The sequence below is a fragment of the Vanellus vanellus genome (genome assembly GCF_965231255.1).
Source record: "Vanellus vanellus genome assembly, chromosome: 5".
Taxonomy (NCBI): Eukaryota; Metazoa; Chordata; class Aves; order Charadriiformes; family Charadriidae; genus Vanellus; species Vanellus vanellus.
Genome location: NC_138910.1, coordinates 6,724,314 through 6,750,486, shown reverse-complemented (window position 1 = coordinate 6,750,486; position 26,173 = coordinate 6,724,314). Strand labels below are relative to the sequence as shown.

The window sequence follows — 26,173 nt, the reverse complement described above, 5'->3', positions numbered from 1 at the left end:
ACGAAGAGTAGGTTAAACAAAAGCAATGAGTTTTCAAAGTGTTGTAAATTCTGCATCCCTGGGGGACAAAATCTGCTCTGAACAGCCGCCACGCACCCTGGCAGTGCGCAGCTGTGGGGACACTACCACTGGGCTGTGCGCAGAGAAGGGGAAAGAGAACAGCAAAGTGCCCCTGATTCGTTGTCTCCTCTCTAATATGGCTGTCATCAGCGAGGATCTGGCTTTCCTTTAAAGCTGCCTGAGAAAAAAAACTTTCCACCTGCATCTTTTATGGGCCAGTAGAAGGTGACAAACTGCCTCCGCGCGGTGGAGTTTGGTCCCCGAGGTCTGACTCTGCCTTTAGTGGCACCACCTTTCCTTTGCGGCGGCCCTACCAAGGCGTACTAAGCTGCTTCAGGTTTATACCACTGGGGTGAAAGGCGAGTCTGCCCCTTTGTGACTCTTCTTCGACACCCAGAGTGGGATGGATGGCAAACACGGTGAAATGCTTTTTTTAATCTTCATTATGTAAAACCCAATTCCCAGTTACAGCTGAGGCTTCATTGCTTAGTTTTCGCCAGTGATGATTTATGGATAATTATAATTAGTCAAATAGGCCATGAAGACCTTTAAAGAAATCTAGCAAGGAAGAGAACATTTTAGCCTCACTAAACCCACTAAATTAAACATGTAGTTTCAGCAGAGGACAAAGAAGGGCTTACTGAGAACTTAATATAATAAAAATGGTCTTATAAAGATTTGGTGATGCTACTAGTTAACAGAACTATATTTTCTCTGAATCCCTCGGGATTGCTAAAACTAGATTTGAAGTGATTGCAAGTGAAATTATTTTGATGAAAATATCTCCTCGGAACAAAACCTTGTCTTAAACTGGCAGAATTGTCCACCTTGTTATAATACAAGCGAGGGCAGCATCAGTCCGATTCTGAACTCAGGAAGCAAAATTACAAGGAGAAATGAGAAATAACCATCTAGATCGTGCTACTGTTACAAATGACTCATCCTTTCAAGAACTGGAAAAAGCTTATTCACATTTCTTAAATATCTTAAACATCTCAAAGAAGAGCAACAAAAAGCCACAACTATTTCCAGCCTACTTTTAACACAAGGACATTATCCCTGTTTATTCTTTCAGTTCATTGCAGCATCACTAATGGCTCTCTGCCTATAAAAGTTACGAACCTAATTTAACTTTAAAAGTCTTGTTTCTAGACCATGAAAGCCCATGAATTCATACACAAGTCAATTTTTTTCACATTTTGTATTGGCTTCTGTTTTGTTGTTGTTGTTGAAACTAGATCCGTGTTGCTATGTAAGCCATCAAATATACTTCTTAAAGATTGTTTTGTAATGAACTCTATCTTTCAGTATGCTATTGAACCAAGAATTTGGAATCAGAGAGGCAGAACACCATGAAAAAGACCATAAAATAAACCTCCCTCTATTTTAAAATGTACCGTCCTTCTTTTCTGTGAAAAGATGTTATTGTGTCTCTGCTCCACGAGTATAAAAATTACTGAGTGCATATAGCTGAGCCTGCCTCTGCTGCAAATTCTCACTGCTGCAAGAGACAAAAAGTACTACGCGAAAATTGGCTCAGGCGCATGTACCTACTACTCATACCAACTTCGTGGCATTCAAGCTGTAATATAAGTGCAAAGACTCAAGTTGCCTTTAGAAAATAGCAAAATGGATAGCTTCCATGAACTCACTGCGATTCAAAGAAATATTACAGATCCTGAATCTGGTAAATGCTGTTTAATAATCCTGTTGCAAAACAATTTCCTTCTTTTTTTTTTTTTTTTTTTTTTTTTTCTGCAGCAGTTATAAGTATAATAAGCGAGGAGCAGCGCTAATAAAACCACAACAAAGATTTAAGAAAACAATTTGATCCCCCTGAGCGTTTGACCTTTTTTTGCTGAAGGCGGGGTGGCATTACCGTGTCTCCCAATCTGAGATTTATGCCGTTCATCTCGATGTAGGAAAACGCCTGCAGGGTGCTGTCCCGCTGAATCTGCTCTTTCTTGCCAGGGGTGGACAGGCGCGACCAGACCACCGTGTATTGCAGCGGTGGCTTTGAGGAGGGGCGGTGGTAAGAGCACTTCAGGTGGACACGACCGTGCACAAGCTCGGGAGTTATCGCCGGTTGCAGAGCCAGGTTTGTGAGTTTGTCTGGAAGAGGGAAACAAAAGAAGGATGTAGCGCAAAATGTTCTTTTGATACTGCAATTGTTCACTCAACAAGAAGATTTCAACATTAGGCTACATTTCGTATTCTTGTGATTTGATTATTAACTATGTAAGTAAGAGAATGTATTTCATATTAAATGCAAAAATTGCTAGTTGTGTACTGACTAGCCATTGCTGTTGTAATATTTGACCTATTTTTTGTGGGTTTTTTGTCTTGATTTTGCAGTAAAAGTAATGTTATTGAAATGAAGCACTAGGATTACTACAAATTAATTACTCTGGCAAAGGCCATCAGCTTTGCATTTCCCTGAAGCACAGCCTTTTGATCCAAGTTTTGCAATAAGTACAGAAGAGATATGAGAAATAATTATTTTGCAGAGGTAAAGTGACTCTCAGGGAGCACCCAGCCCATATTGCCATGCTGTGAAAATCCTTCCCAGGCTGTTCTGGGATGTACCTAGGCCAAATCTGCTCAATATAGTCTCCCTCTGCCAAAATAATGCCACTGTTCTGAAAATACAGCCTGCTTTCTATAGGTTTCAACAGGTCATGAAGTCCAAAACTTTTCTTCCTGTTAAACTCACCTAGAAAGCAGAAACAAAAAGATGTATAATACTGTAGGGTGACGTTCTTTCATCTCCAGAGACCTGAACTCAAACGGAACACGAAGCTGGTTTGGTGCTTTGAAAGGATAAATTAAGTAACTTCTTTGGAGGAGTGTAGAAAATGCTATGGAAGCCCAAGAGAATAAGGTATGAGGCTGCTATAGCAGAACGAAGAACCAATCTGTTAACAGCTGTCCCGGGCAAATAACAAGAGTTATGAAAAAGAAACAAGTTACGTAAAATACGAACAAGGGCCAGTTGTTTATATCCTTTTTTGTTTCTAAGGAAAGCTGCCTCAAACTGTGGCTCACATCATGACTTCCTGCAGGAAATTATTCCAGAAGGACAAAGTTAGGTGAGCAGCTCATGGGAGGATGTGAGCAGAATCGCAAGCACGCACGCCTCTTTTCCCAGCCGTGTCCTTTCTGCCAAGCTATGAAGCTTTAAATTCATTTTCTTTTGCAGCTAAGAAGTGCTGACCAGCGTCCTGTTCCCGAGCCTCTAGAGGATAGGGCTGAGGGATCAACCACAGCAAGAAGCCGTGATGGTGCCAGACGGACCCAGCTCTGGGGCTGCACGGAGGTTCCTGTGGTGCAATGTTCACAGCTGAATTTAAGACGGTGAGTTAACAACCCCCGGTAAAAACCTTCAGCTTTGGGTGTTTTCCATCCAATACGTGATACTGCAAAAACCTCCTAAAGACAAGAAGTTAAAGTCTTGGGAGAGTTGGATCTTGCCGAAATGCCTAGGAAAGAGGTGAAAGCTTCAACACCAGTGATAAGAAAAAGGCAGAAAGTCATTGGCTTGGGATAGATGGGAAGGGAAAAACTTTATTTTATGAAAAATGCAGGCAGATTTACATTACTAAAGAAGTATGGATCATCAGAAAGGACAAAACTAATCACCCAATAGGTATTGGTGAAAAATTCTTCAAACAAGGGTAGTGGAAACCTATAGTTTTAAAAAACGACAAGCTTAAACTAGAAAATGACTGTATTCAGTTAAAAAGTCATTTCTGAGAAAGAATCATGGAAATTAAAGAGCAGTTTCATTTATTTTAATGGATATTTTTTATTTCAAATAGTGAATTAATCTCACTTTCTTTGAGCCTTTTTTCCTCCCTCTTCTTCACGAGGGAACACTAAAATATTGATAAAGATAAGAAAATAGATCTCTCTCTCTCTAAAGTTTATTTAAGCTTGAATTTTTCCTGATTGAAAGGTGCTAACCCTATTTTCTCAGTGTGTCATGTCTCTGTCCAAAAATGTTGAAAGTATAAAGGTATTTTTTTCCTTTTGAGAAAGAACAGTCTTTTCTGACTATATCTATATGCACCTGAACATGCTCCGAAGTTCAGAAGGTTTAACTGAGTGAGCAATTGCTTTCTGCTATTCCTTTGTTTCCTAGCTACCGAACAGAGGTTAGATCTCTCGTAGTAGGCTGAAAATTATTTCTGACGAGAATAATTATATAAATGTCATGAAAAAGATGTTATCGGTTTGGGTTTTTTTCCTTCCAGAGTTCCAGAATTATCTTCTTTGAGGGGGGGGGGGGGGGGATACTGGATTATTGAAGATAAGAACAGACCTTAGATACAGTATCCTGGATACAGTGCCTCAATAAAACCGAGACGCCTCCGCTTGCTGGCTGTGCAACTTCAAGCCAAAGTGGAGCCAAAGACAGTAGGAAAGGTTACATCTGAACTGTAACCAAGCAAAGAACACTTCAGTAATACACACCAGATTACATTTTGCACTGGTAATAATAGCTATTCCTCAGGAACACCTTGGACCGCCGCTGATTTATTTTCTACACGGTCTGCATCTCACTGGGCGCGACGCTTGGCTCGCAAGGTCACCAAGATGTGCATTGCAATAGCAGGACCTTTGAACACACAGCCAGACAGGCATATGCAATCTCATTGATAAATACTTTACTGATCCTCACCTTCCGCGCAGTAGCCCATGCATCCTTGAGTAGGCTGCAGGAGATACACAAAGAATTCACCGCAGTTCCTGACGGCGATGGGTATCCGAAACAAGCAGCAGTCCTTGGTGCCCCCGAAGAAGACCTGCCAGGTAGCACAGGCCGTGAGCCTCTTGCTCTCACCGGGAACTGGCAGGGATTCGGACTTCAGCGACAGCCACACCGGAGCTTGGGTCCCGCATTTGTTCATCTGGGGAGGCACACAAAAGAAACCACTTACAGCAAATATGGTAGGACTCCGCGGAGAATCACTAAAACCCAAGAATTTGAGTGTGGTGAGCTTGGCGGGTCAGTGAAAAAGCTCTGTAGGTGGGGATGAAAATGTCCTGCTCAGTTTAGAGAGGTGGCTTTACACAGGTAAAGTTCTCACAGGACACAATAACTGGATTCCAAAGTATTTTCCTCTGGTTTTGGTTGGTTTCTATGAAAAAGGTGAAAGCATGTAAACAAGCTAGATCCCTTCTCTGGGAAGCACACTTTGGACCACATCAGCTGGCTATTCCCATCCATGCTTCATCCATGGCAGAAGAAACCAAAGGCTGATAGAGTATGAGGGGCAAAAGGATGTTAGAACCACCCCGAAGCAGGACACCGCTATGCTCAGAGCATCACACACCAGCACCTTGCTCCAGAACAGCTGCAGCTTCAGCTGCCGTTGTCCTGACAGCTTCTACCTTACCCCTCCAGCATGTACTGGACGCTTCTTTGGGGCCTGAGCCTCTCCCTCATTCTTGAAGGGAAAAACATATATCTATGAAACGTGCATGATATACCTGATATACCTAGTTTCTATGACTCTATTAGGAAAATTTTCTTCACCGAAAAGGTTGTCAAGCACTGGAACAGGCTGCCCAGGGAAGTGGTGGACTCACCATCCCTGGAAGTATTTAAGAGATGGGTAAGCGTGGTGCTGAGGGACGTGGTTTAGTGGTGGTTTGGCAGTGTTAGATTAATGGTTGGACTCAATGAGCTTAAATATCCCTTCCAACCCAGATGATTCTTTGATTCTATAATTCTATGATTTGATTGAATTTTCTGGGCTTTTTGACCTTCAGACTTCTATCTATTAACAACTTCCACTAAATCCGTGAATCCTCTGAACATAGGAAATCCCAAAACAGAAAAGGATGGTCCTAAAATGGTTTAAACTATGGCATTTTGAGTCGTGGCTGGGAGGGCACGCACCAGATTTACCTTTCCCAACTTACAGACGGATGTTCAGGCATCTCAGATCTGAGTTCCCCTGCCAGGCTCTTTCCACTGACTAAAGGGACATGATTATCCAAAGCTGTCTTTAATTTCAGTACCTCAGTGAGGAGATTAGGTATAATTGGAGCCTAATAAAATATACACAGCCAATTACAATGGTAACTTGTTATTCTGCACCGTTACCTATCATTTGCCAATACGCAACGCATACAGACATTTGAGCTAAAGTCTGAAAATTATTACCAAATCCTGACAATAATTTACTCTCAGATATCAGTCATATTCCGCAGAGCGTGACTGTCGCTGTTGCTTTGCATTTCTTAGCCAGCGATAGTGAACTATCTCTAATAGTCCCACCCCGGGGACATGCTTCCTCCCGGTGCTGTATGCATTTGGCTATATATCATGCTGAATAAAATATACCCCAACATTTTTTTTTCCCATTGGCCCGGGTTTGCTGCTTCACTTTCTAAGATCAAAAGTTGTTTGTGACAGCAGGGGAAGCAGTGAAAGTCAAAGGATAAATTTATGGAGTCATGCGCCAGTGCCCTCCCGTAGTTTGAATTGTACCTGGGAGCTATACAAGCCAGAAAGCAGGGACGGGAGAGCGGGGGCTGCACACCCAGGAAAAGAAGAATATATGAAAAACATATAAAGAGGATGGCATGACACGGTCTGATTTCCAATTGGAGCTAGTTATTGTCAGGCTTCTAAAAACAAAGATTCCAGAGAGACACCATTAAAATTGGCTGAAGCCTTCTTTTCCCCCAGAAATGCGGTGGTGGCCGAGCAGAGGGGCTGACCCTGCCCTCCCGTTCGGGTCCCCGGTGTCCTCGCGGAAGGCGCTGTAGCTCACCCAGCGCGGCGGGTCCCCGGGGAGGAACAGCGTGCTGGCAGCATTCCGGCGAAGGAGAAGAGATCAGCATGAAAATGCTTTTACGTGGAATTTTAAATTAATCCTTTCCTTTATTTAAAAGCCATGTTGCGTGTAACTTTTTAAAGGATTTGTTCTGTTTGTTTATTTACAGCTTTAAGGGACACCGGTGCTTTCTGTGCTGGGCCAAACACAGATGTTGGGAATTTCTTGTATCCTGGTGAACTTCTGACCTAGAGAGTGAGATCTGACGTGAGGTAACATGCTTCCAAAGCATGTTTATGAGCATACACTTGTAAGGACATAGAAGAACAGAGCAAACATCCCCCACAGAAGAAGTAGTGTATGCGGAGGAAGAACGAGGCGCGCAGAGAGAAGGACTGCAACTGGAGCTGAGCTGTCTCTCCTTCATACTCATCTTCTTGATGAGATACTTGCACCTTGTATTTCCTCTTACTCCATCTAACTGCTGACTTCAGTGCCTCTGCACGTGTGAGTAAAGGTTACGGGACTGAATCATTATGTTTCAAATTACATTAAAATGCAGATATTTGTGAGTGTACCTCGCAGGTGTTTTGAACCCCACATGCTGGGAAGAACTAAAGCAGGGGCTGTGTGGAGCAGGAGAGATGAATGAGCGCTGGAGCTCAATTGGGTGTGTGCAAGCTCTCAGAAAACCTTGAAGGAAAATGTCTTGGTAAGGAGACACAGGTCAACCTGCCCATCCCTCCCAGGGTGCTCCTCTGCAGAGCTGACCCCACAGCTGGCACCGGGGCTCACTGCCCGAGGAGGAGGAGGAGGGATGCTGGCACTGCTCATGAATCATAGAATCATAGAATTTTTTAGGTTGGAAGGGACCTTGAAGATCATCAAGTCCAACCATTAACCTAGCACTGCCAAAACCCACCACTAAACCATGTCCTTCAGCACCATGTCTACTCGTCTTCTAAATGCCTCCAGGGATGGTGACTCGACCACTTCCCTGGGCAGCCTGTTCCAATGCTTGATAAGCTTTTCTGTGAAGAATTTTTTCCCTGTATCCAATCTCAACCTCCCCTGGTGTAATTTGAGGCTATTTCCTCTTGTCTTATCGCTTGTTACATGGGACAAGAGACTGACCCCCACCTCACTACACCCTCCTTTCAGGTAGTTGTAGAGAGTGATAAGGTCTCCCCTCAGCCTCCTTTTCTCCAAACTAAACAATCCCAGTTCCCTCAGCCGCTCCTCATAAGACTTGTGCTCCAGACCCCTCACCAGCTCCGTTGCCCTTCTCTTGACACGCTCCAGTGCCTCAATGTCCTTCTTGTGGTGAGGGGCCTAAAACTGAACACCGCACTCAAGGTGGGGCCTCACCAGTGCTGAGTACAGGAGGGCAATCACTTCCCTGGTCCTGCTCATCACACTATTCCTGATACAGGCCAGGATGCTGTTGGCCTTCTTGGCCACCTGGGCACACTGCTGCCTCATATTCAGCTGGCTGTTGACCAACACCCCCAGGTCCTTCTCCGCCGGGCAGCTTTCCAGTCATTCTTCCCCAAGGTGCGTTGGGTTGTTGTGACCTAAGTGCAGGACCTGGCACTTGGCCTTGTTGAATTTCATACAATTGGCCCCGCCAATGCCACGGGAAGCATTCCCAGCGCTGCTTACACCCGCTGCAAAGGGCTGCTGCCAGCACTTGCTGACATTTGGTTGCTGAAAAGTGACCTTCAATTGCTCTGAGGTGACGTGGTCTCCTGCAAATGCTTGTGTCTCAAGGAACATTTGTACCCATGGCTGAACAAACTGAAAAAAATACTCTAACAATTTTCCGTAGAAGACCTTTTGTTGCTCAAAAGAAGCTGTTGCTTCTTCTTACTTCTGCCTTTACCAGCGTAACTGGCCCCAATATGTCACTGCTGCTCCACTGGGTGTGTGGCCACTGGACGGCCCCTGGCCAGGCACGTGCCGTGCCTCAGTTTCCCTGGCCACTGCCTGACCTTGGGCAAACCGCTTACTCTTTTTGTACCTCCCTTCCTTATCTTTAAACCAGAGGTAGAAGTGGCTGAGATGGTAATAGCACTTCCCTGCCTTGCAGCGGTGCTGAAAAGATAAATTCATTAATGAGACACCCATCTGTCTGCTGTGCTGTAGGCCTTGTAGATAAATAGAGAGATGCAAGTGCACTCTGGCCATGAAAAAAAAAGATAAAATAAAAAAGACAAAGTAAAAAAAAAAAAAAAGAAAAAGAAGAAAAAGAAGAAAAAGAAAAAAAAAGAAAAAAAAAGAAAAAAGACAAAGTAAATGTACATAAAAGTGGGTCTGCATCCCCTGTCAACACATAGAGGAAAAAAAAAACACACTGAAATAAGAGGACAGTGACTTTTTTCCCTCTTTGTATTTATCCTTGCCACAAGACTGTGAGCCATTTCCGTGCTGGAGACAGTAGGGATTAGCACCGCTGGTGTCAGCCGCCAGCGTCGTGTGCAGGCGTTCTGATAAACCCCCGCTGTGATCTGCAGCACCCCGGATTTGTTCTGGCGAGTCTTGCACTGAAACCGGTTGAGCAAAATAGTTTATTATGTAATCTGCACAAATTACAAGCCATAATGAACTCTTTTTGACTGACTTTGCACCCAGGAAAAGTCAGACTGTGAGAAAGCAAGTTATTGTAACAAAATATGATACGGTATTACAGGCTGGCCAAGGAAGAATTTTGGTATAAATCAAGTATTTCTGTTTTCCTGGCAGCTTTATGACATACGTGCATTTATTTTCTGCTTTGAGCTGCATGCTGTCTGTCTGAGTCAGGCAAGCTGCCCCATTCTAGCCAAAAGGATTTGCTGCATGAGGCCTCTGCGGATTGGAAAACAGACCTGGGAAGGCAAGGGCAAATGCGTATTCGTGTAGTCAACCAGTGGTACAGGTAAGAACAGAAAAAAAACCCAAAGAAAATATATTAAAAAAAAAAAAAAAGTCCAGGAGAAGAGACTTCAAAGTGCCAATTTTTTCAAGTCCCAGCTATGGCATAATTAACATTAAATTTTGCAGCAGTCTTTTCGGAGAGTAACCAGAAAATTGAATACAGAGACCGTAAATGATTGGCATTTAAGATATGGCGTTTACCTGCAATAACTACAGTCATTGCTGCTCTAAGAATAGCATAAAGCTGTGGGAATCTCACACCGTAATTCAGCAGTATTTCCAAAATGAAGAAGAGGCATAATACAGCTGCCGCCACAGAAGAGCAAACTCCGCAAGTCTCTCGAAAGGCAGGAGCTCGTCTGCCGGGAGGTCAGCGGTGGGGATCAGACCACGGCTTTGCGGAGGTTCTCCAGGTGAGCTACAGAACGTTGACTGCACAGCAGCAGCGCTATTGCTGCAGCGTGCAAAATACCGGTCTGTCTCACTCAAAATGGAAGCTACGCGGCAGGAAGAGAAATAAGGTGCAACACCAGTGACACCGGGAAACACATGTGTGCCCACGGTCTGTCCATTTATTTCTGAGTATATTGGTGAGAAATAGCGTCTCTCCCTACAGATCCTGTCTCCCTTTTGTGCCTTTAAGCAGTGTCCCAGGTGGTGAGCTGCAGCGGACATCTGATTAACACTCCATAGAAGAGATCAGAAGCATTTGATTGTTACAGTTGACATGTTTATTTGGACTTGCAACTGCTCTGTGGAGGCCCCATCCCTGGAGGTGTTCAAGGCCAGGTTGGATGGGGCTTGGAGCAACCTGGGCTGGTGGGAGGTGTCCCTGCCCATGGCAGGGGGGTCAGAACTAGATGATCTGTAAAGGTCCCTTCCAACTCCAACCATTCTGTGATTCTGTGATTTTATATTGTTGTAAACCCTAAATTTAGGTCACTCAGTGCATCTGTATTAGGTATCCAGTGACACAGCTTGCACAAAGAAGAACTTATCTGACACAAAAAGGAGTTTGTAGGCTGTTGCCAGGCTTCTTAAGCGCTCAGTATTCTTTCATACTTTATCCAATTATAACTAAGTGGTGTTTTTAATCTTCAAAGCATTTCATAAACCTTACCTAATTAATCTTCACAACACCTCTATGTGGCAGGTAAGCATTCATTAAGTGTTTTTGATTCATAATTAGACACCAGCTAATCTTTTAAATAATTCAGTTCAGAAAACCTAAATGAAAAAAATTAAATTTGTTCCCCGTTTGCCCAAACAATGGGACAAACCATTATTGTTTAATCCAATGATGTCTCCTTCCGTTTAGTTGGGGTTTGGAGAATCAACTAGTTTGATTGATTGAACACTCTAAGGTTCTTTATAATTGCACAAAGAAATCAAGCTTGATTGTTCTTGTCACTTGGGTACTGCACTGAAATTATGCTGTTAAAAATAAGTAGCACCATATGTGAGAAATGCATTGTTTTAGTTAGATGGAGATGGAAGGCTTTTTGGTATACTGTTGGTCGGCAGTTAAAGCACTGTGATTTTGCATCTGTTATCCACTCAAAACTTTACTTTGTCTTAGTTTTTTGTTTTTTTTTTTTTTTTTAATTTCTTTGTAGTAAGTTAAAGTAAATACGATTTTTTATTTCAGTCCGGGGCCAAACTCTACAGAAATCAGTTTACGTCAGGAATATCTGTGGTAGCAATTAAACCGGTGTCTGTCTTGTGTTTCTTTTAAGTACATGCTTCTGAACAATAGAGGCTGTAATTGTAATTTCTACAGAAGGCTTTTTGTATGCCTGAAAAACAAACAAGAAAAACAAAACCTCTTCATACCTACCATTATGATCTTGGAGTATTCACGTATATATGCAAGAAAGAGAATTACAGATGAAAACATGAAATAATACCTTGAAAGTGTCACTTGCTTTTTTGTTCGTAAAACAATTGCAAATCAAAGTAGGATTGGATTCAGAGCAAAATAAAAAATGAAAGAAAATAAAAAATTAATAGTATGCGGTTGAGATATTGTATTTTGATTGTGAGTATAAAATATTCTACAACAGGTTAAGTAGAGGAGGAAATTAAACTGGGTATGGGAAAAAGTAAATCTTCTCCAGGGGCTACAATATTAAGCATCATAGGCAGCTTAGATTTGACACGCGTTAACATGACCTTGTTTTATACACCAAAGATTAGCATTTAAGCCTATGTTTGAGCCTAGTATATATATAAAAGTAAATTTATATTGTTAAGAGAGCAATTGTTGAGAAAACACCAGCCCTGACTGCATAACATGTCCTTTCTATGCCACATTTACATGCAAATTTGGAGATGGCTTTGCTCATTTAGAGAATGAGATTTCTGAAGAAGGATATTGGAAGTAATCTGGATATATTGTCACAGGCAGGTGTTATTACTGGGCATTTCCAAAACAGAGTGTCATCTCTGTAACTAACCTGTAGAAATCCTTGCCGCAGGATTCTGGATGCCAAAAAAAATTACCGTAACTGGACTGGCTCATGGGAGAGCAATCCCTTTAAAGTCTCGTACGGCCCGCGTTGTATGTGCCTGGGGCAGGTGGACCTCTGCTGTAGTGCAAGAGGTGACTTGGAGGCTCCTGCCACGCATGCCAACAGGATTGCAGAGAATAAAGTGAGCCCGAGTGAGGGGCTGCCTTAAGACTGGGAGGAAACCAAGAGTTGAAGCAGTGGCTGCTCTGAGAGGTTGAACTTGAGCTGATGGGATGCAGTGCTGTGCACGTAAATAGCTTCATGTGTTTGCATGTGTCTGTGTACGCACCAAGCATGTGCCTCTCAGTCCAGGTAGTATGCGTATTTTTGTACGCATACATAAATAAATCCCGAAACATACATCTGGGCTTCATCTATTGATGGGTGTTGCGGGAGAACTGCTGGCAGATGAGGTACTCCAACATTTCAGATCGGGGGACCAGCGAGACCAGTGTCTCACCTCGGCAGTGGGTGTGCAGTGATTTTTGTGGTCAGGGCAGTCACACCTGTATTTATGTCTCTGCTCAGGGAATATGGTACCACGAATCCTCTGTTTCAGAGGACAAGTGTTTGACAGGGAGAGTTGTTCTAGTAGTCATTCTGGTTTTAATAACTTTCTTTTCAGCTCATCGTTTGCTGGTTGCAATTGACTACTCAAGGCTGGAAATATTAACATTGCTTTGAGAAGCAATGAATTCAACTCGTGGATGCGGTACCACGAGTATTATTGCTGGCTCCAGAACCGATTACTGTTTGCATAATCGAATTCTTAATTGTTGTTTCTCCTTTGAGGTTGCAGAGGATGATCTCTGCTCTTTTGCCCCACGTAAATGAGGGGAAGAAGTACATTTCCAGCCATATTTCTGGCTTCACCGTGAGCTGCGAGCCAGCGTTGCAAGGCCTGCCTGTCGTTAGCGTGGCATGGCATTTGGATTTGCACTACCGTTAGTGGCATGCCCTGCTCTTCTGAAACTCACAGATTGATCTTTTATCTGACTGTAGAGCAGATCTTCAATAACAATAGCAGGTTGTGTTCTCTCGCATTTCTTTTTAGCATTTATTCCTTTCCTGGGGCTTGCCCATATGTACATATGTACGGATATATGCGTTTACCCTATATTATTTCAATTCAGAAGCCGGAATTAAAATAATAGTTATTTCTGTAACTGTTGTATATTTTTCCTATATTGACTGTTAAATACTTATCTGTATTTTTAATAGATTTTCTGTTGAGCTTTAATTTTTATGTCACTTTTGTTCTTACTCTGAAGGTCATTTTACTGCTGGGTCTGGCCATGTCTGTGCATCGTTTCTTGCTCTTAGTACAGTGCCTTAATCTTAGTAAAAGCTTCCCTACGCTTTCTTCCTTTAGTGTTTTTGCCTTTCACAGTGAATTTGGCAGTTCTTGAAGAACAAGCTATTGTTTGTGAACTGTAGGCAGCAGCCTCAACACCTGGGGATACAAAATTTGCAAGTTTGCATTGGTTTTCTACTGGGATTTGTTGTTGGATGGGGAAGTGGCTGTGGCCACGAGTGCATGCCCGGGATCCGGCAATTGCTGGGCTTCCTTCAGGAGCACAGCAGGAAAGGCGGGGAAGAAATAGAGGGAGGTAGGTCAGGATCATTTGTTACCCCCTGGAGAAATTCAGCAGGCAAAGCCTAAATTGGAAAGCTGTTTCAATCAAAAGTATTTTGCCACTGGAGGAATAAGTTTATGGACAGCAATTGGATTCAAGGAATGGAGAATTCAGGAATACAACTCGCATTTTCACTCTCTTTGACATAAAAGCTTTTAGGCTTTTCTTCTGTCTTTTTTTCCCCCTTTGTTTTTCACTTGTTTGTTAAATTAGCGGACAGGAAGCAGCTTCTTAAGAGCTGTTATTCATTTTTTGATTGCACAAGTTGCTGTGCCTCTTAGCTGTGACAGGGTTGTAGACCGAGGCTCTCACAACTTGTGTATGTGACTCGGTTCTGCTCTCTGCTGAATAGAATATTTTCTGTGGTTATGAAACGATATTCGGAGAGGACCACATTTTTATTGTGGCGCTTTTCTGGGGCAAGATTCAGGATGCAGGTTTTGAGAGTGTGTCCGAAAGGAGTCAGCTACCCGTGCCCAGGCACCGCAGCCGGATCTCAGGAGCTCACCTCCCTCCTGCCCACCCGGCACAGGCCATTTGTCCTGCCACAGTCCTCTCCCCGCCTGGGCCGGACCGCTGAATCTCCACTATGGTTTAAATCCCTTTAGAGCTCAGCTGGGTGACAAGAATCCTTACCTACTATTATTTTGAGTTAAGTTAATCTTATCCGTTGATAAGCAGCTAATTGCATCTGGCCTGTATCAACAGGGTATCACCAGTCGTATATTTTACAGGGTGCTGAAGTAATGTACTTTTTAACTCTCCAGCTGTATTGTCGGGCTTTATTTGGTCTCTTTTCTCTTCTGTCTGTTCAGGATTTTGTCTTTGACTCGTTTAATTAAAATCAGCTCACTCCAGCCAGGGTGGAATGTCCAATAATAACTGCTTATTAAGTAGTGGAAGCTGTGCAGTTATTAATTTAAATTATTTTGTTCCAGAGGTTTTGCTCAAATTAAATGGAAAACCAAATTAAACAACGATTTAATTAAGTGGAAGAGAGAAAACGTAGAAGCAGATTTAGAAGGTGAAGATCTAAAAGAAGTGTATTCTTCCAGTTGTGACATCTAACAGATGTAATCCTTCATCAGCATGGCGAAGCAGAGATTTACTGTCATTCAGAGGATAATGAAGAAAACAACAGCAAGAATTATGTTACAAGATAAGAAACTTAACTAATGAATATAGCTCTACAAACCTGAATAAATACTCCAGAGAAAAGATTAAAAGGAACAAAGCATGTATTGTTGGAAAGAAATCCCATACAGTCAAGCATTACTACATACCCAAAATTGCTGAAATACAATGACAAATTACATAATTTTATAGAATATATATACACTTATAGAGCAACCTGTAAAAATAAACTTCATAATGCATTAGGATATTCAAGGATGACCTGCCATGAAATGAATATTTCAATAATAAGCATGCCAATTTGTTCACATTAATTAGATTTATGGTTTGTGTATACACAGAGTTAGAAATCCCACAGAAGTAACAATTATCTCTTAACATTTCATTTAACATTAGATTATTAAGATACACTTCTATTGTGACAAGTTCACAGGTCCATTTTGAATGGATATGAAACGTTATTTGCTATTTTCGAGAAGGTTCTCCAGCTAGGGTAACATCGCCTAATATTAAACTTCCTGGCACTCTAGGTTGAGTATTTCATCTTTAAAGTCATTTATGGTAATTAGTTTATTATTTTCTGAATAATTTTGTTTAACAGTGTGTTTGAAATTATTCTAACCTCCTGCAGCTGGGCTATTTGAGATGGCAATGACTTCACTTAGGGTCTCAAGTTGCTCTGCCAGCAATCATTGCAAGTTAAACGTTACTGTCATACATATTAAACACACATAAAAACAGATAATTATTTTGTCTTTTTTAGAGAGTAGTCTTATGTGCTGGGGCTTTTTTGCTCCAGAAAGTCATTAGCATGCTTATGAAACTAAATAATACAAGAAATGGTAATAGCAGAAAAAGACTCAAATTTAGCTTTTCCTTCTGTATCACTAAAGAATCTTTCTTCAGATAAATTTTTCTGATATTTCCCTTCTGATTTCATAATAAGAACATATTCCTAGTTCATAATAAATTATATGGGGAAAGATTTAGGCTCCAGGATCCATTCTTAAAGCAATAGAATTGCTTGGAAAATGTATAACTTACGGTGACTTGCATGGATTACTAAGAATCTCTTTTTAGGGTTGGAAAACACCTTGTTTTATGTTTGAATAATGCCCAGTCCATAGGTATCCTGGTCTCTGACTACTGCCTTTGGATATGACACTATTATTATTATTATTATTACTACTACTACTACTATTATTATTATTATTGTTATTATGGGAATATTGTTTTTCCCATTACCACTCACCTATCCCCATGGCAGTCTGCTGCCTATGAGATTATAGAGGTGGCTGGAAAGGAAAATCACGTCAAAGGGTTTATTCAAGTTCACCAGGGTTAGAGTTTAAGTTTTACTGACTTCGACACATCTCGTTGGCATTTCCGCCGGCCTGTTGTTGATCATGAAGCGGTACCATGCCGGTGGCAAGGAGTGGTCACAAACCAGGTCCTGAATCGCTGTTCGCTGCAGCTCCAGTGAGTCAAACCTGGTGCTGCGGTAGGGATTGCGGAGGATGCGGTGTCCCTCGGGCAAGCACTCGGGAGCTGGAAAGGGTGGAAAAGGACAATGATTAAATAAGTTAATTCCAGTTAATCTAATTGGATATCGTTAATAACCACTTAAAGAGGGGGTCCATCCTCTTATGTTCAGATTCAATTTAGGATTGGGCTAATTTTCAAGGTAAACACTGGGAAAAGATCAAATTTGGTATTAAATATATAAAATTGGAAGCTTGGTAACAAAGATTTCAGTTATCTAGATTTTCATCATATATGAATCAGAACCAGAAGCCTTAAACCTTTAATGTGATCTCAGTCTAGTTTTAAGGATTAACATCTAAATCGCTCCTCCCCAGAAATCAAGTAATGTTTTGAGGTTCTAAAGCCTCTTCATCCTTGAAAATATGTGGGGTTTTTAATTTAGTTTACTATATGCATGAGCATTTTAATCATAACATAAATTGATGCGTGTATATATATATATATATATATACTTTTAAATACATATTTAGAATAATGAGAACAAGAAAAGCTAAAAAGAGAAAAAGAAATGGTGAAAAGACAACAGTACCACAGGGTTTTTAGAAATAAGCTCAAGTTAGGTTTGCAAATATTCAAGCCACAGGTCAGACTCGCCTGAGGGCATGTACCCATGAAGCCAAATATATCAGCGCTTCTGTGCGTGCATTGCAAAGTTGAATCAAAACTGCTGCCCTTTGACGTATGTTTATTTACACACCTGCCCTGCTTATTTTCATACATCTCTTGATTTTTTACAGAATATTCAGTATTTTCTTATCACCTAATAAAAAGAAGCCTTGCAGTGATTCTTTTAGAAGCTGTTTATTTTCAAAAAGCTGATCATGTAGAAAAAAGGGCCTTTGCTTGGTTATCTTAGCCATTTCTCTATGAGGCAAAGTCCATTTTCGCTGTGTTGGCACTGCAGAGTGGGTCACAGGAGGAGACCGAGGTGGAGTTGCTCTGCTTTATGTGTCAGCAACAGAAGGCTCAGCTAATTTCTTGCTGCAGTAATCTTTAATTGCTAATGATGATGTAAGCGGCAGAGAGCACATCGCAGGAATTGCACAACCTGGTTTCAGGAGTGAGCCTGGCAGTCCGCAAAATCACCTCTTTGCGCGGTAAATAGAGCTTATTTATGTGACACGTTGACAGAGAATAAGACCCCTCCCCATAATATCATTTCCCAAATGTCACTTTTCAGATTATAACTCTGCTTTAATATTACGCCGGTGGCAGTCTGAAACAGATTTATCATTTTTATTTTATTGACAAGATACTCAGAAGGTGAAAGTCAATCCACTTATGGCACTATTTTTAAAGATTATTTTTATTGTGCCAAAGGCAAGGCAATGGTATACAAGACAAATGGGCACAAAATGTAGCGTAACAGAGCCTTTATTGCAATTTTCAGGGAACTAAACTGTCAAAGTGCTCGTGCAATTCCAATGCAAAACTCCGCTGAATTAATACAATTGCCTTTTTAAATAAAAAAGGAGTGCCCTGAACTTTTCTTTTCTACAGGTAAGAGCCATTTTAGAGAGGGAACATTTGGAAATACTGCACCTCTAATTAAATCTGGGATCCAATTCCCTCCCTCAGATGTCCTTTCTGGGGATTTGGGCCCAGCAGTGGGGACCACATGGAGACTGTCCTTTGCCAATTCCCAACCCAAGGGAATAAGTGACATTTCAGCAGACAAACTATTTTAAGCAAATGAAAAGTTTACCCTATATTTAAAAACCATTGAAAAATGCAGCCCCTCGCTGACCCCGGCAATATCACTCAGTGCTTCAGGAGTGTTAATGGGAACAGGACTTTGGTTCCTGGCACCTTTTCCTTGCCCTAAGTATCTCCTTTCTGAACAAATGACAAAAAAGTCTGAAAGTAAATGGCTCTTTGCACAGTGTTGCAACAGGAATCCTGCAAGAGCGTTGTAATATAATTAATTGCATTCACTTTCTCAATAATAATAATATCAAATACACCCTTTAAATGTAATTAATAACCTTCTGCTCAATATGTATTAGTTATAATCCAAATTTACACAACATGTTGTGGTCTTACCAATGATTAACTACTCTGTCCAAACAATGCAAATATGTTAGACACTGAGGCACAGCTAATTATTTTTCATCCTTTGCATAGTTTTGTTTGCAGTAGTTCAGAAAATGCTGTTTCGCATATTAACATCAGAGGAGGTGAATTCTGGGGATGGGACTTGCAAAGGGCAGGGAGGGACACGGAGGAGCACACAGGGAGGCAAGCAAGGTCAGTAAGGAAAGGGATGTTAACCCGTTAAATTCAACAGTATTTGGGACCAAAAAAAGCCTTGTGTCCACTCCATAAAGAGCCATATATGGCCCAGCCACCGCCTCCAGAGGTGTGTTTCATTCTGTATTAAATGTCGGAATATGTTTATGTACCTGTGACTGGGTTTAGCTATGCTGGCAGGCTGTCATCGAGGAGGCAGCAAGGCAAATTGATCCGCTGTCAGCTCCCCTGGAGCCAGACTGACGGATTTTGTTCTCACCCTCATGCAGATCAGACCAAACCACACCGGAGTCGATGGCGGTGTGCCGGCATGCAGCAGGAGGAAGCGCGAGCAAAAGCTCGACCAGGTTTTGCAGCAAGCCAGGAGCAAACCAACCCCTCGGTTATCGTGTTTCCCTTGTAAAATGGTGCTTATTATGGCCTTATGACAGAATCATTGTAAACTTTAACACGGAAATTGCAGACCATGGTACAAGTTAATTACTACTGTCTTTCTCACAGGAATAAATAAATAAAAGCACCACTGTAATCAGATTATGTTATGAAAATGTTATTTAAAAAAAAACCCAAGAAGATACAGTTGAGCCCTCTTGCGCGTCCACCTGAGGGATGCCTGCCTGTACCTTATGGTGACTGCAGCTACACTCTAATCAGATGAAGACTTCCTCTTCATTTTTAATTCATGACAAAGTCAGATGCAGATGTCAAGCTTGCGTACAGTGATGAAGTGCTCAATATCACAATTGTTCCCCCAGTTGAGGGGAACAATAAAAGTCCATGTCCATATCTTATACAGAGTCGCTGTTACTCTCTGGTGTGCAGGTTAGATTGCCTTTAAAAGGAAATATTTATTCCTTTACATATGAGAAACCTATATAGAGAGAGCCACGAGGATGATCTGAGGGCTGGAGCACCTCCCCTATGAGGAGAGGCTGAGAGAGTTGTGGCTGTTCAGCCTGGAGAATAGAAGGCCCTGGGGAGATCTTATTGTGGCCTTCCAGTCCCTAAAGGGGGCCTACAGGAGAGCTGGGGAAGGGCTTTTTACTGGGGCATGTAGTGATAGGACGAGGGGGAATGGCTTCAAACTGGAAGAGGGCAGGTTCAGATTAAACATTAGGAAGAAGTTTTTCCCTGTGAGGGTGGTGAGGCCCTGGCACAGGTTGCCCAGAGAGGTTGTTGAGGCCCCATCCCTGGAGGTATTCAAGGCCAGGCTGGACGTGGCCTTGGGCAACCTGGTCTGGTGGGTGGTGTCCCTGTCTATGGCAGGGGGGTTGGAACTCGATGATCTTCAAGGTCCCTTCCAACCTAAACCATTCTATGATTCTATGATATTTAATTTAATCATTTTATTTGTATAATTACATTAAAATAATTTATGAAAAAATGCTGACTTTTCAGTTAGCTGAGTGCTCATCATCATTGGGACCCTTCAGATTTCCTGCAGGAAGAAACCAAACTGTGCAGTGAGTTTTCATTGCTCTGAGTCCGGAGTATTGTTGGAGTTAAATCTTGTGCAGTAGCTGCTGCTTTAGTCTCTTGCAAAGAACTTCTGCTTGAACCACCATCATTCTCGATACAGGCAAGGAGCTGTTGCTAAGACATAGGGATTTGTTTGCTTCACTAGACTCAAAGCATTTTTTTTTTTAAACCCAGCAATTTTGTGGTAGCAGTCTGCTGCAAAGAGACACTGAGCGGCTCCTTTTTGACACAAAAAGCAAACAAATAATAATACCTGTTGCAGCTGCTCAGTGAAAACAGCACTTGAATAACTCTGGTGGCATGATAGAGCAAGTCCTGTGGAGAAAATCTGCCTCCCTTGAAGCCATAAGGAAAGCTGTCGTTAATGCCTGGAGGATGAGATTCACCTGACATTAATTTGCGGGAAGTTATGAGCAAATGAAACGAGGGGCAGCTTTCAACCTAGCTGGGAAGAGGAGAGCTTCCTGCAGGAGCATCCAGAAATAGCCAATGGAAAATGAGCAGAAAGTGGACATCTGAACTGGTGTTTCATGCTGAAATACTGTTGTGGACCTGGGGGTTGGCTCTCAGCTAAAGGAAACATTGACATGGTGCCGGCTGGAGGAAGACGTGCATGTCAGTAGATCCTGGGGACAGCAGCCCAAAAACCCATTCTTGGTGCGTTGTTCAGTATTGTACTGGAGAGGATAGAGGCTCCATATAGCTATTCCAGGGACCAGGCAAACAAGAGTCTGGAAAGGTGTTTTTAGGGCATTATTCTAGGATGCCCCCAAGCACAGGCCCACACATGTAACACCTTAAACATCTGCTGGCTGGAGCTTGTTTCGGGCAGGTTGGTAGCCGGATGGTCTGCAGGTGGCCGAGACAATCGTGCAGTTCTTGGACAGTGGTGTTGGCGGAAAAGATGATGCTGTGGGTATGCCCAGGCATTTTTCAAGGGTCCAACCATCCTGGGTGATGCTCAGGGCCATGGGAAGAAGAAGCATCAGACGTGTCAGGGAGGGATGCCAGGAAAACTTGCGCAGCAGGCTGGAAACTTGAAATAATTCGCTAAAAATTTGCTTTTATTTCTAAAGGCAGGCGATTGTGGGTGTGACAGAGCTTTACCTGTCGCTTTTGCCCCCAGTAAATATCAGTGGCTTACGTGGAGGAAGGTTTAAGAAGTTGTGAGATTTTGTTTGTTTGCTTTGAACAGCGGCTGCAAATCAAATAATATCAATAGGTGATGGCATCTGGAAACCCCGAAGGAAATATAGTCCACAAGCCCAAGGTACATGTTTGTTTTGGGCAAAGCAGTGCCAGCTACGCAATATATTTAAAGGGCATTCTAAAGCCCTGGGAAAGAGCTGGCAGATCGCAAAGTAATTTTTGTGTGGAGGGTGTATGAAAACCCAGTGACTGATCCAGGTAATACCAACCAACAGCACCATTTGGCGATGTGCTGTAATTGTTCTGTGACCTGGAAAGAGATATTCCCAGACGCAGATTTCTTTCTTGTTGTCATCCCCCACATCGTGAGAGCCCGGCTGGAGTTTTTCCCCAGCACCACAGCAAGCCCTGGGACTGGGGAAGCGGGGCTGCCCGCCGGCTTGCACATGTCTTCGCTCAAAGGCAGAGACGGGAGGCGCTGGGGAGCTTTTGACGTACGACATTTGAAAATATGCACACGTAAGTGTATGTAAAGTATATGAATGTCTCTCTATATATACATATATTTCGAATTTGGTATGACAATACTCGTATCTTTGACATTTGTATGACGTACAGTAAATTTTTGAAATCCCTCCCTGGCAGATTTTCAGATTTCCACTTTTTGTCTCTTACTATCCATAGTGGAACAAAACGTTTTCCAGAGTGTTTGAATTTCTCTTTGCAGGAAGGGAAAATTATGAAAGATTTTCATTTGGAAAAACCAGTCTGAAATGCCTAGGCTATTAAGCCGTAACTCCAAATTAGTTGCAGACAAAGGACGTGTTTGCTTTCTTCTCTTTCTGTTTCAGAGACAGAAGGAAACCTTTTCATCGCCAGCCACTTCCATGCCCGGTGGCTGTATTTCACTGACTTAGCAAAGCTCAGGTGAAAGCTTCTGAAGCTTTCAGGGTGTCAGTGCCATCCACTTCCCTGTAGTATGATTTACCATACATCGAAAGAGAGGGCAGAAAAGGAAGGCAGATGTTGGGAAAGGGAAATTCTTTCCAAGCTCTTAATGGCTGTATTCAAAATAACAGTAGAAGGCTCTGATCTGACAGCATTTAAAAATTTCTTTTGGTCGATGCAATGGTCTATTACTAGATAAGGCATTTGTAACTAAGAAACATCTGACAGTTTATTACAGGTGAAACTTGCTGCCTTATTTCACCAATATTTGCTAAGGTTTTAACGCAATTATTCTGCACGCTAATGACAAAAATTTCATTCCGAAGAATATTGAGAGGCAGAAATTTGTTGTGAATGGGAAAGTGATCACTACATAAAAATGCTTGAACCGTGCCTGTTCCTCTGGAAGGTGTAACATAATAACTTTATAAAAACCCTGATAGCTAATAAATAAAGCTATTTTCAGTTAATTCAGAAGCAGAAGAACCTCCAACTGAACTGAGATGATAAGGAAGCACATTATATAAACACCACATACTCATAATGGCCAGGTCTTGAACAAGTCATAATGCGTTCATAAGACAAAATTGATAGAGATAAATGAACCATTGTGTAAAATGAATGTAATTATAGAAAATTTGACCCAGGAAGAGGCTGAGCACCTGCTGAAAAGAATAAGACTTTTTTCACACATATTATTTGTACTGAATAACAGACAGAATTAAGAAGAAGAAAAATCAGGCCAAACAGGAACATGGGTTTCTAGGAGTCTGCTGCTTAATATTTGCCCTTAGATATTACACTGTTTTGAAAGTAAGGCATCTTCTTGTAACCCAGGGAACTCAACATACAATTAAAGACGCTTTCATATGTATGTCTTGAAGAGTAAGCACTCTTCTTTCAAGGCAGGCTTTAGACTGTTCACCTCTAGGGGTCTGCGATGTGGGAAACAAAAGGTAGCCTGCAATAGAACCTCCTGCAGTGCCTGAGTGTGGTCTGAGCACCAATGACATAGGCAGCGATGTGGGAAGAGATCCCTTCCCTTCTTCCCTGAGTCCCATGGATTCTCTATACGACACCCTTGAAGTTTTGTACTTAAGGTATATGTAACTGAAACTCTTACTAGAGGTTGCTCCCATCAGGCAGAATTAGTGAGTTTATTGCTTAGTTCTTAGGGAACTCTTTTTTTTCTGCACAAAAGCGATATCACGGGGCCTTGAGAGAAAGAGTAGTTGAACAAAAATCTTCCCACAATCTCAACACGTTGTCTCTATGATGCATCTGAGCTTCATTTGCCTGGGAACAAGGTCACTTATCATACTGGTCTTCTATGAAGTAAAGCAATATACTATTGACAAACCAAGGGCCAACATTCAGTCCCAGAGAAAACGATTATTTATTCATGCTGGTATCTCTTATCGTGGCTTGCATTTCTATTTTTAACTTGTGGTTTACAAAGGAGGAATTGATTACATGAAACTGCTCAGCTAGTCTGCGTTTCCCCCGAATGCTTTGCAGAATAATGCACTACATAGAGCTCACGCAGGAGTACGCAGACAGAGGCGGCCGTGCGTTTTGCAAGGTGTCAAGAGGGGTTGACAAAGTAGGTGACAACAAGAGGTCCCCGTGAGGAATGTGAGCAAAGTCTGAGGAACTTCTGGGCAGTTTAATGTGGAGTTTGGAGCACTGTTACAGGCGATGTGTTGAAAAACGCTTTCTTCAGTGCTTCATAACCAGAGATGATAAAGGAGCTGAGTATTTATTTTCTGGGACAAAAACGCATGTGTGGCCAACTGACCATGGAGGTCTGTAACAAGTAGTGTCCCCCAGGGGTCAGTACTGAGTCCAGTTCTGTTCAATATATTCATCGATGATCTGGATGAAGGGATAGAGTGTACCACCAGCAAGTCTGCTGATGACACAAAACTGGGAGGAGTGGCTGACACACATGAAGGCTGTGCTGCCTTATAGCGTGACCTGGACAGGCTGGAGAGTTGGGCAGAGAGAAACCTTATGAAATTCAACAAGGGCAAGTGTAGGGTACTGCACCTGGGGAGGAATAGCCCCATGCACCAGTACAGGGTGGGGGCTGACCTCCTGGAGAGCAGCTCTGTGGAAAGGGACCTGGGAGTCCTGGTGGACAACAGGATGACCATGAGCCAGCAATGTGCCCTGGTGGCCAAGAAGGCCAATGGCATCCTGGGGTGCATCAAGAAGAGTGTGGCCAGCAGGTCGAGGGAGGTCATCTTCCCCCTCCGCTCTGCCCTGGTGAGGCCGCATCTGGATCACTGTGTCCAGTTCTGGGCTCCCCAGTTCAAGAAGGACAGGGATCTGCTGGAGAGGGTCCAGCAAAGGTCTACACAGATGATGAGGGGACTGGAGCATCTTTCTTATGAGGAGAGGCTGAGGGACTTGGGTCTTTTTAGTCTAGAGAAAAGAAGATTGAGGGAGATCTTATTAATGCTTATAAATCCTTAAAGGGAGAGTGCCAGGGGGATGGGAACAGTGTTTTTGCAGTGGTGCCCAGTGATAGGACAAGAGGTAACGAGCACAAATTTGAACATAGGAAGTTCCATCTTAACATGAGGAGGAACATCTTTCCTGTGAGGGTGGCAGAGCACTGGCACAGGCTGCCCAGAGAGGTGGTGGAGTCTCCCACTCTGGAGACATTCCAAACCCGCCTGGACGCCGTCCTGTGCAACTGCTGTAGGTGCCCCTGCTCTGGCGGGGGGTTGGACTGGATGATCTCCAGAGGTCCCTTCCAATCCCTATCATTCTGTGATTCTGTGATTCTGTGACCTGGATAAACCAAGAAGTTTCCAGCAGAAGTGTTGTCCTTTAAAATGTTTTGGACTTGCTATCTGGCATCTCTCAGCCATGTGAAAATTGCTCACGAAGAACATGGCGGGCACAAGAGGGATGACACATGATCACAAGGCTAAAAAGCAACAGGCAGCTGGACAGGACAGGCAAAGACTGTACCTCCCTTGCTTTGCGAAATATAGACTCATCTATTGAATGCGCCAGTTAGAAGAAGCAACAAAGCCAAATTGTGTCAATTACTCTATTAAATTTTACCAAGTCTCATCCTCACTAATTCTGGCTTGGCTTCGGAGCCAGGAAGGCTGAGCATCTGAATATAGAAATCACTTTCAATTGCTGTGTCAGAAGAGAATTAAAAACCTCATAAATTTCCTCAAGTTATCTTTAAGTTAATGATGATGCCTTTAAGGACTTCTGAACAATCAATAAAAAGAAAATTATAATTATTGTTATTGATTGGTCTATTTTGCTCTCATCCCTCAGAATGAAAAAGTGAAATTAAATGAAAAGGTTCTTTCTTACCTCCTAATCTCAGTTGAACATACACTTGCAAATGTAGCTTTCCTAAATAGCAGTAGCAAAAACAAACTCACATGTTTTGATTTTAGAACCCACTGGGCTCTATTCAGATGGAAATTTGATTTCCATGGTTTACCCCTTTGAGAGCTTTAGCTGTTTCCATGCCTGAACTGCAACACAGGCTAATTACAATTTGCGAGCCACACATTTTCCGGACTGCTCCCATGGCAAATGCTGAATTTTGGCCACATTTCCCCCCACTTCTTCAATTTAATTCTGTATGTGGATGATATAGCGTTGGGGAAAGTGTCACCACTAACTTATTGTCAGTGCATCCGGCATGCAGCAGAGACTGGCAGAAAGATAAGGGGACTCCGAGTGAAGGCAGCTTAGCGCTGCCAAATGCCAGATTCAT

At 42.5% G+C, this 26,173-nt stretch overlaps 1 protein-coding gene across 1 annotated transcript in view; it reads right to left on the bottom strand.

Moving 5' to 3' along the window:
* LOC309672680 (von Willebrand factor D and EGF domain-containing protein-like) overlaps positions 1-26,173 on the bottom strand; it is a 191,516-nt gene that overhangs the window by 134,762 nt on the left and 30,581 nt on the right. The window contains exons 2-4 of the mRNA XM_082484244.1: positions 16,409-16,593; positions 4,742-4,970; positions 1,940-2,172 (exon numbers count right to left, since the gene is read on the bottom strand). Coding sequence (XP_082340370.1) covers positions 1,940-2,172; positions 4,742-4,970; positions 16,409-16,593 — 647 coding nt within the window. The remainder of the gene's footprint in view (positions 1-1,939; positions 2,173-4,741; positions 4,971-16,408; positions 16,594-26,173) is intronic.